Consider the following 10,954-nt stretch of genomic DNA (forward strand, 5'->3'; position numbering starts at 1 on the left):
CTATTTTTTTTCTCCTTTAAAATTGGTTCATTTAAATGTATTTGTAAGGAACAGATGTCATAAAGCAATTGGTTACTTGATTTATTGTAAATAATAATTAAATAACATTAAAATAAATAATTTTGCAAATACATTTAGCATTGTTATTATATAATTGGTTAATGAAATGTAATTAATGATTTTATTTTATTTTCAATTGTTGAAAATAATCAACAAATTCTATATACACACAGCAGTTTATTTAAAAAAAAAAAACTCATCCACGAATGAACTGGACCGACTCTTTTTTTCCTTTTGCTTTCCACTCATCTTTGACAGTCTGACAGGTACATGATACATAAGAATAGTTTTGCGGTTCGTGCATTTACAAATAATTACAGTAATTTACACTCGCATGTAGCCATGAATATGTGACTAATAGCTTTGTGTTGCACTGGCTATACGTGCATATATTAGGTTGATTAATGGGCTAGTGGCTTTCAAACAGGCGCTTGGTGGTGACACGTGATGATGTGGCCGCAGACTCAGCGTGCCGCTGTAGCCGCGCACTCGCTCGCTCGAGGTGAGAGAGCAGGACATGCATCGCATGCAGGCAGTCAGCTCTTGCGTGCAAACTAGTCTGCAAACGAGCGATTTTGCCCCCAGATGAGCGATTAGGAAGAACGCAAGACGGTGAGGAGGAGGAGGAGAAGGGGGAGGAGCGAGCAGCATCTGCGAATCTTTTGGTCCATTGCCTCTTTTGGGAGGCTGGCTGCGGCCTGTGGATTGTCAACGGAAGCCCCGAGCTGGATTGGAAATGTCACAACAGCGACGTGCTAGCTGGTGAGTTGCACGATCTGCTCGTGCTTGTGCACACAGCAGACGTAGAAGCTGGCTTGTGACCAACAAGGCAATTCAGGCACATTTGCACAGACTTGTAGCTTAGTGCTGTGACGGTGTTGACTGGCTCATCAATCATCTGGAGCGCGATATGGTACTCCACTAGTTGTGATCATGCTTTTTAACCCATAGCTCCATTCCACAGCTGCTTTGAGACGGTTAAAAAAACCCATCAGTGTTAAATGAAAGCGTACGGAGCTTGCTTTTGCATGTCATGAAATGGAGCTGTGACGTTGGATTCTTTCATCTGCAGCCATCACGCAGCGCCGCTTGCCCGGCAATGCCACATCGCTGAACCAGGAGCGAAACAAAACATGACATTTATCATTTATTTCAGGTTGCGTGTCAATGACAACGTTCAACTTAAATTTGTAGTTTTGCAACAGTTTTATAGGCAGGGATTCTAATGGAGGGAATTATTTTATGTGAGTATGGTTTCCTTTGAAAGACAGTCATGCGGGTTTATTGTGTGTGTGTGTGTGTGTGTGTGTGTGTGGGGGGGGGGGGGGGGGGGGCATTTGCATTTGCCCCCCGTCCACTTTTTAGCGGCTGGCAATATTCTCAAAAAATAGGTAGCCGTAGAAAATGTCGAGATGTGAAAAATAAAGACTATCATGACGAGTACTAACAAAGTTTTATAAATAAGCAACACACTATTACAGGACTCGATGTATCCGTTTTTCAAAATAAACAAATTCAATGTATAATTGATTAATTAAATCTAATTTAAATCAAACAAATTGGCTCCAGTTCACCTGCAATTCAAATCCAAATATCATGAAAAGCCTGTTCTTCCTTGTGTTTTCTTAGTGAGACCAAGATGTGATGGCAGTCCAGACTGAGCTTCACCACGACGACCATCTGTCCCCGATGATGGTCGCCCTCCCTGCGCACACCTGAGCCTTCATTCTGTGCTTTCCCTCCATCCCCTCCTCCCGTACCTCCTTTCCTTGCCCCTCCTCCTCCAATAACTTCACTCATCCTGCTTCTGTGTGTTCAATCACCCTCCTTGATTATGGCCTGCTGCGGGCGCTCTCTGGGTTCCCCGTGCACACTGGCCTTGCTGGTGGGCTTCCAGTTTGCCTTTGTGCTTTATTTCTCCCTTGGGGGCTTCAAAGGTTTGGTGTCCGTCTTGGTGCACACCACAGAGCAAGAGTTTGACTATTCGCGACCCCACGACGTTTACACCAACCTCAGTCGTCTGAGAGCACCGCCTCCCCCACCTCGCAATGCTGGCACTGGACCTCCTGTGACGGGGCCACCACTAGCAAGCTGCCAGATTGTGTCCCCTCTGTTAGGTGAGGAAGCAAATATACCAAACATGCCTTGAGATACGACAAGTTGTATGACTTAAGTGTTTGTTGTGATATAAGCAGCTGATTGGACAGTTTTTTGCTTTGACCTGCAAACTTGAGTAACATGCGCTGTGTAGTGGCAGGCACTGGCAGAGCTAGAGGGGGAATCACGGGGGCACTGCCCCCCTCCCCCCAAAATATGCTTGGAGGATCATATGTCAGCTTATGAAACTTTTCCTGTCCCCACAGTTGGGCCCGTATCAGTCCATCTTTCCTCACCTCTGACATTGGAGGAGATAAGAATAAAGAACCCATTGGTGTTGCCAGGCGGACACTACCGTCCACCGGACTGTGCAACCCGGCACCACACTGCCATCGTGGTCCCATACAGAAACCGGCAAACACACCTCCGTGCTCTCCTCTACCACCTCCATCCTTTCCTGCAGAGGCAACAAATCCACTACAGCATCTATATCGTACAGCAGGTCAGGAGAATGATTTTGCGATGCATATTGTTAAATGAAATCATTGCATCATTAATTGAAGGTTATTCTGCACATCTTTGAAGTCATGTTTTGATTGCTTTTGATTGAATTTGAACTATTCTGTCTGTTTCTGTCTTGCAGTGGGGGAATGGTACATTCAACCGAGCCAAGCTGCTTAATGTCGGTGTGCGGGAAGCCCTTCAAGATGAGGACTGGAGCTGCATCTTCCTCCATGATGTTGACCTGCTGCCTGAGAACGACCACAATACCTACACTTGCCACAAGCAGTTTCCAACACACCTGTCTGTGGCCATGGACAAGTTCAAATACAGGTAGGCACAGTCCATTTTTCCACCATGCATGAATATTTGCAAGAAATGATTTTCAAGTTGTTATCACGAAGAACTCGGAGGGTAATTAATTAGTCTCCGTCTTGCTACAATTTCCACAAATGCATCCGAATGACAGAGTTATGCAAAATTTGGCCGCAGGCAACATCTGGCCTTTACACAGTCTGACAGTTGATCAAAGTCAAACTAAACTGGAAAAGATTACAGGGCTTTTTTAAAAATTTTGAAACCCTTTGAGGAGCTACAACTGTCTCCAGTTGTTGGCAACTTGGTAACTTTTGTGATCTGACCCCATTTTTTTAATGAGTCTAGTGACTATTGATTGATTAATTCAGGAGTCCTGATAAAGAATGGCTAATGAATTGGGGGCTTGAGCTCAAAATTTCAGCACACATTAAATGTAAAAAAGAATTCAGCACGTTGTAGACATGATTTTGTAAATGATGATAAAAAAGTGACATTGTTCTTGCACAAGTAAGCTACTTTTAATGACTACCGTATTTTCCCGACTATAGGTTGCTCCGGAATACAAGTCGCATCAGCCATAAAATGCATAAAAAAGGAGAAAAAAACATATAAGTCGCACAGGAGTACAAATAGTATTTTTGGGGGAACTTTATTTGACAAGATCCAACACCAAGAACAGACATGAATAGGCAACAACAGGCTAAACAATACGGTATGCTAACATTACATAAACACAAACGAGGAACTGAGAACGTGCCTGACGTAACATTAACCTAGTGCGCCATTATGCGGTTTAAAGTGAAAATAACGTGAAGTGATCAACTATACTATAGTAAGTTAGTAATGTGTCAATGATCAAAGAATAATGTGTTAATAATTTCACATATGAGTCGCTCCTGATTATAAATCGCACCCCTGGACAAACTGAAGTAAAAAACAACATGACTTATAGTCCGGAAAATACGGTACTTATAATTTTGTTTATTGATTTTCTTTCTCTCAGTACATTACTTTTTAAAATTACAAGAATATACTTTTATGTGTGAAAAGCTTAAAAATACACTCTTCTCTCGGATTTCAACAACTTGGCCCTAAGGTGTTCTAACCAAGCTCTTATGTGACCCTCCCAGACTACCATACCCACAGTATTTCGGTGGGGTTTCTGCAGTGACTCCAGACCAGTACATGAAGATGAACGGCTTTCCCAATCAATATTGGGGCTGGGGTGGAGAGGATGACGATATCGCGGCAAGGTAAAAGTGTGCTCCACTCATCATGATCTTCTTGTCACTCATCACAGTCTTCTGTTTTCTACTTGCACTTCTGCATCTTTCTTGGTTTGCATGTTTCATCTTTTCATTCTCTCATCTTCACATCACCTTGCACTGCTGCGGCTTTGATGGGCGCAGTGAGTAAGTTTGCATGGACAAGCTCACTTCCACTAATTCCTGTTAGGAGACACGCTAAATGCATCACATCCAAACGTACGATGGTCAGTTTGATCAGTCTTCATATTGACCACGCTCAAACAGAACCCCACATGAGATAGCAATTTGGCCTCGAATTCAATAAAAACACTTGATCTTTATCAGGAAGTACCCTGAACCCGAGAGTTAGGTCTGGTGCTCAGAGAAATGTAGGGAGATGTCACAATAGCAAATAGTGCACTTAGAAATAGTGGTGCCAAAAGTAGAGATAGCACCCATTGAGGAATTTACTTTCAAACTTATTGACTGATTTTCCTCGAGTGTTCATGTTCTGTCTTTTTCGATTGCCTGTTGCTCAACCAGAGTGCGTCTGTCTGGCATGAAAATCGTGCGCCCCCCAGTGGCCGTTGGTCATTACAAAATGATCAGGCATAGAGGAGACCAAGGGAATGAGCAAAACCCACACAGGTACGTAAGTACGTACGGCTGCAGTAGTCGGATCTTTATCAGCATAAAAAAATGCCTCATCATGAAAATGTTGCAGGATAATTAATCTGTGAATTTTAAGTTGCCATATATTTGCACACATTCCAGTGAAATTTTATTTTATGCCTTTGTTTTTAATATGACATATATGATTTTAGCATGAGCTAGACTATGTGTAAGTGGTTAAATCATTGCATGGTTTTAATGTCCAAAAGTCACTTTAAAAATGTAGCAAATGTTCTATCTTTTTATCATATTGAACATTTTGCATGTGTCCCATCTATTGATATTGAAATATTAATTTATGATAAATATTATTTCATAAATTCAAAATATATTTGGCAAACAGTATAATTTCAGCTTTCTAACTGAATCGTATGCTCATAAAATGCTAATATTAACCAAAAATGTTCACCTTGTCAGCAAGTTCACTTATTCTCTTTACATATATTCTCTGCTTGCATTTATCTTGTTTCAAAGTGTCAGAACATGGCTAGTGTGCATTTCTAAGAGTATCTAGTTAATAGAGAACCGACGCAGTTGTATTCCAACCCTTGCAAACCTCGTTGCCTTTCTATTTAAACATTCTAGATTTGACCTCTTGAAAAGGACCAGACTCAACTGGCGCTCTGATGGCTTCAACTCCCTGACTTATGAACTCCTCTCTAAAGAGGAGGAACCTCTCTACACTAACCTCACTGTCAACATCGGAGAAGAGCCCCACCACCCTCAGGGGAAAACGGCAACCCCCTTGCATCTACGTAGCGCCTCGAAGACGGAAGCCACAGATAATCGGGAGCCCAAGACTCCAGAGAGTAAAAGACCTGTGGTCCTAAATGTCACTGTAACAAGACCTGATGGCATGAAGGCAGAAGCTCCTCAGACAAAGGCAGCTATTGAAATGACCCAGGAAAAAACAAACGTGCATGCGTCTCACCTGTAGCACTGAATGGCTTTTTTCTTCGTGGCTTTTCGTGGGAATGCTTGCAGGATGCCACTTGGTTTTGACTTTGGACTTTCACGAACGAGACTGGGTTCAACAAGTCAAATCTACCACGAGTGAATAACCCACTACTTCATTCGGTGTGCTGCGAAAAAAACTTGTGCCTTCTCTTTTAAAGCGCTTTTATAAACTAATATCAACCTGAGATTTATTTGACCTCTCCCACCTTATGGCAAATGTTCAAAAGCAGGGAGGTACAATTTCAAAGATTGCATATCATTGGCGGAGCTAGAAGGGGGGGCTGCAGGGGCACTGTCCCCTTTGAAATATGGTTGGACCCCAATTTTCAAGGAATTTTTATCCACATTTCCACCCGTCCCACATAGGGAACATATGCTCAATCTTTATCAGCATTTTCTGGATAATACCCCCAGTTAAAAAAAACGAGCTCCTCCAGTCCTACATATTTGTTCCAGGATTCCTGTTTTCTATCAATGTGCATCAAGGTCACTATAGATTATATTTATATTGAGAAACTTTTATTTTTTTTTATTTTACCAGTTTCTATTTTCTATGTTTGGTGCCTCTCTCTTCGAGTTTTGTTTTCTCGACAATCAAACCACGTAAATACATAGTTTATGCAAACAGATCTTTATTGGATGACTCGGCATATAATAGCTATCATGACTGTCAGATAATCATATGTTGACCATGATGCTGTCATTGTTATTGATTCTACTCCTGTTACACAGAGTAATGATCCTTGATATTGTAGTGTTCTTCTGTTACCGGGTATGAAAAAAAGAAACCAACCTTGCAGATAATATTTAAGGCGTTTCACTACCTAGTGTCCATAGTGTGAAGTGGCTATAGTGACAATTAAACACTGTATAAACTCAGATTAATTCGTAGAGAGAAACTGTTATATTAACCAGAAGCATCTAATTGTGTAGTTGAGTTGATGATTGTTTTAATTCATTCATTGAAATGGAGGACATTTTAGAATGAAGATATTGTACTCAGAGGATAGAAGTTTATTTTTTAATTCAGCCATTTTGAATGTATCTCAGCAGCTTGACAGGAGGGGACTTGAACTATATATGCGTGTGTGTGTGAGGGGGGGTGAATTAAATGTGCTGGTTGTATTTATTGCTACTCTAAATAGTGATTTATATCAAGATATCAGTTAAAATATGCTTTTATTTAAAGTGTGCAGTTAAGAATATAATACAGATAGAAATTTGAATGTAACTGTTTATCAGTCGCTCATGAGCTAAATGGTTTGTTTGATGGTAGACTATGTCTGTATCTCATTGTGCCTACATTCATCGCTCTTGTTGTGCGAAACTCAAAGGCGCGCCGATAGCACAGTGCCGAGCGAAGCCGAGGAATGAATGAAAGTGCGGCGTGTGTGACTTGAATGTTAAGTATTAATGTTCACCATTCACGGGAGTCAGCCAATCAAAGGTGCGCATTGCTCTGCCTGGAGGGTTTCTCAGATCCTGACAGTTTAAAGGCGCTCATCTTCATTTTGCAACAGGCTAGACATTAGATAATCAGTGGATGTAGTTGCATAAAAGAGAGATGTTTATTGAGTAGTATCTATTTAAAAGCATAGTGTTATATAAAATAGTCATTTCTCAGCCTTTACCAACATAACAGTTTTAGTTACATAATGTTTAATAATACAGAAGGCATTTATTGTAGGATGTCATGAAATTGCAGCAGTGCTATTTGCAAATTTTGAGTTTATGTCGGAATTGTCCTATTAACAAGTGTGATTTGTTTTTTACATCATGCAGAACTTGCTATGAAGCTCACTCGCTAGACATTAAGTACACCTGCACTGTTTAATTAAAGCCATTGATGGAAATTGTGATTAAGAGTATGCTTCGACCATATACCGTATTGGCCCGAATATAAGACGACCCTGATCTTTCACAAGACTCAAGTTTGATATAATACTTTTTGACTCAAGTTTGGAAAAAGACTTTTTGAACACCAAATTTAATTTTTATACAGAAAAGAATTACAGTTCATCTGAAACAAATGATTATAACAATATATTCAAGAGAAAAATCAAGTTATTTTGCCCCATTCAAATCATGCAAAAACTGTCACATCTTAATATCTGAACATTTAATTAATTAATTATTGAATCTTGAATTTAAATATGTAAAATAAAGTGCAATCACATTTGTAAATGAATGGCTTCTGGTTTTTGAAATGTAAATACCGTAATTTTCGGACTATAAGTCGCTCCGAAGTATAAATCGCACCAGCCATAAAATGCACAATAAAAATTTTTTCCTTAGCACATCAGGTTTTACATTAGGATGGGTTGATAAAAATATTCCACCTAAATTTAATTCATGAATGTTATAAATACATGAATATTTAAAAATATACCTTATATTATTTTCACTGTATTATATTTATTATTTATTTATTTATTTATTTTCCTGAGCACAACAGGTTTTACAATATTATGATGCGCTGTAAAAAATTCCACCTAACATTAATTCATAAATGTTATAAATATATGAATATTTAAATATATATATTATACTATTTCTGCCGTATTATATTTATTGTTATATCATTATTATCATTATGAAAATCAAGTAAAAGACAAGGGCAGATTTGGAATCGTCGTCCAAGTGATTTGTCAAAAAAAACTATACTAGCATCTCCGACTTCAAAAATATGGTAAACATTTCTTGACCGACTGGTGTAAATATCAATCTGTTGGATCGATAATGTACCTCTGACAGTGATCTGACAGCATTATGATTCTTTTATCCAGCTTTTGAATTGACACTGCAGATCGGAGTAAATAAATAGTAATTCTATTCTAAAAGTACGTGCAATGTGTGTGTCATCACAAGAACAGCTAAAGCAACTTTGTCACTTTGTCACCCTGTGTTCTGAAGTTAGCACATTCATCTACAGTAATAGCCTCATTGTTGCACATGGGCCGCGAAAGGCACCGAACCTCCCACAGCAACCGAGTGTGAACGTTGATGACGACAACTGGTCATTAGAAGATTAGCAGTCACGTATTCATAACACATTACTGTGAAACGGCACAAACCTATTATATCACCACTAGCACGAGTGTTGTGTGTGGGTATGAAGAGCGGGATTAAAAAAAAAAGTTGGATATGAGATCATACCTATAAATAGACAGTGACCCCCCCTCGGCCTCTTATGTTCGATCTGTTTCATAATCATGAATGCTACATGATTCATTGAGACAAGGCCAAATACAAAGTTGGATGAACAAAAGTAGAAGCTATGTGCAACATAAACAAATAGCAAAAGCCTATGCTGAGAACACAAAGCAAATGTAAGTGTTTTGTTTGTGGGGGAATATTCCTGTTCCACCTGGATGTTTTCAAGCGTGCTTCCTGTCGATCTGCGCTGACAGCGGTGACGATCTGCTTTACAGGCTCCCCATAGCAGACTGACACCGTGGCCGGTTGAAGTGACTGTGGCAGGCTGAGACAGCCTTTAGTCACTTCCTGTTACTGTGAGCCCTGCGAGACACAGATGACCCGTCTTGGCCCGTGCGACATCTCCAGACTTACGTTTTTGAGCCTTCATGTTATCGTTTGACAGTTTTGAAATTGCGGTTTCTTCAACTATGTCGATAATAGATGTTCTTATGTCACAAAATGTGAATGGACTTTAAATTGGAGTTTAAGTGAAAATGTGATTCTGCTGACCTTTGATTTTGACGCTCAGGAGAGTCCAGAAGTTGGAAATCCTAAATTGGCTGAGTACCAAATTTTATATGCACTGATTTGTTCCTAAGGATTCATCATCATGTGTTTTTCTTTGGAGTGAGCTTGATGGACTCACAAATGACATAGAAATCAATCCACTGTTTTCTTTTTAAGTTTGAAGTGGGGATCTTGTAGGCTGAAATGTGGAATCATTTTTAGGCAGTCAAACAGTACTAGCGGTTCCCTTTTTGTAGTCTTCAAGGAAAACACAGATGATGTTTTGTGGCTTTTCTGACTGAATATTGCAAAATCCTTCTATTGATTCTTCAATATTTCACGTAAATTAATCTGACAATTTCTGTGTGTGGAGCCGCATAGTTTTTGAATGCCTGGCAGAATTTTTTTATTTTTTTTATTTTAGGCAGGTGACTCCTTCCTCAACAGCACTGAACACTAATTTATTCACTTTGGCTTTTGACTCAGCATGATACTTGGTTTTATTTGTTGTTTTGATAATATCTGACCATTGCATGTCTTTATTCAAAGGTTGAAGAAGCACTACTCTTGTGAGAGAAAAACGACAGACGGTGTGACTCACTTGCCATGCATCGATGAGGAAAATCTCCCACAATAGTAGGTCAAATTTTTTCTTATATAACCACTCTTGCTATTACGCTCATTGCTTATGGAAATGCAAGCGAGATCTTAGCAACCTCACGACAGATGAGCACCTAGGCGGAAATTGAAACAGCGGTCGGGGTCACCGGGGGTCCGACCTTTCCTCCTGTCTCGTCCCACCGCTGCTCAGCTGCTGCTGTCATCCATATTTGCAGCCTCAGTGGACAATTTCCTCCGCTGCGGGCTCGCAATAACGCATAGATCAAGTGAATTAATTCTGCTTTTGTGGCAGCACACTGGAGATCTAGGTCATGCAGTCGTGGCTCTCCTCCCCCCTCTTGTCAACATCCTCCCATCTCCCTCTGTGATCTGACCTTGACTTTCACAGGTTTTTGCGTGTGTGCCCTCTCTTGCGACTCCATATGTGTGTAGTTGTTTGTGCGCAAACGTTGACGATGACATTGGAGACAGCAAAAGTATGACGGGATGGGAAATACAGCGAGATGTTTCCTAAATGTGGGACTGGCCTGCACCTACCTGTGTATATGCCAGAGGCAGAGTGGATGGAGAGCACAAGAGTAGAGGTGGGAGGGTGGCAGAGGAAGAAGAGAGGGAGGGGGGTGCAGCGAGGGAACTGTGACGCACGCCGATGCTCTGTGCCGGCCGCTGATTGGCCGCGGCGAGTGCCGCTCACAAGAACTGGGAGCCAGGCGGCCGCTTGGAGAGCAGATTATGAAGCGGTGCTCCAGCAGCGGCAGTCTCCTCTCATTGTCTCA

The 10,954-nt window shown here is 40.7% G+C and overlaps 1 protein-coding gene across 3 annotated transcripts; it reads left to right on the forward strand.

Moving 5' to 3' along the window:
- The first annotated feature begins 524 nt into the window (after window positions 1-524).
- Window positions 525-7,895, forward strand: b4galt3 (UDP-Gal:betaGlcNAc beta 1,4- galactosyltransferase, polypeptide 3). 3 transcript variants are annotated; one of them, XM_085923559.1, is made up of 7 exons: window positions 525-822; window positions 1,690-2,177; window positions 2,424-2,659; window positions 2,801-2,991; window positions 4,107-4,229; window positions 4,767-4,871; window positions 5,481-7,895. In XM_085923559.1, the coding sequence occupies exons 2-7, from the start codon at window positions 1,895-1,897 to the stop codon at window positions 5,830-5,832; spliced, it is 1,290 nt and encodes a 429-aa protein (XP_085779685.1). In that variant the 5' UTR covers window positions 525-822; window positions 1,690-1,894; the 3' UTR covers window positions 5,833-7,895. The 3 variants fall into 3 exon arrangements, with proteins under 3 accessions (XP_085779685.1, XP_085779703.1, XP_085779694.1); XM_085923577.1 differs by lacking the exon at window positions 525-822 and adding an exon at window positions 857-973; XM_085923568.1 differs by lacking the exon at window positions 525-822 and adding an exon at window positions 990-1,304.
- The last annotated feature ends 3,059 nt before the right edge of the window (window positions 7,896-10,954 follow it).

This window comes from Syngnathus leptorhynchus, chromosome 1, assembly GCF_054491065.1.
Source record: "Syngnathus leptorhynchus isolate UIUO chromosome 1, UIUO_Slep, whole genome shotgun sequence".
Classification (NCBI taxonomy): domain Eukaryota; kingdom Metazoa; phylum Chordata; class Actinopteri; order Syngnathiformes; family Syngnathidae; genus Syngnathus; species Syngnathus leptorhynchus.

Bases quoted from the DNA above. Each gene is read 5' to 3' on its own strand.
- b4galt3 (XM_085923559.1), top strand. From the start codon at position 1,895: ATGGCCTGCTGCGGGCGCTCTCTGGGTTCCCCGTGCACACTGGCCTTG. The intron at 2,178-2,423 runs GTGAGGAAGCAA...CTGTCCCCACAG, and splicing joins GATTGTGTCCCCTCTGTTAG to TTGGGCCCGTATCAGTCCAT. The intron at 4,872-5,480 runs GTACGTAAGTAC...TAAACATTCTAG, and splicing joins AATGAGCAAAACCCACACAG to ATTTGACCTCTTGAAAAGGA.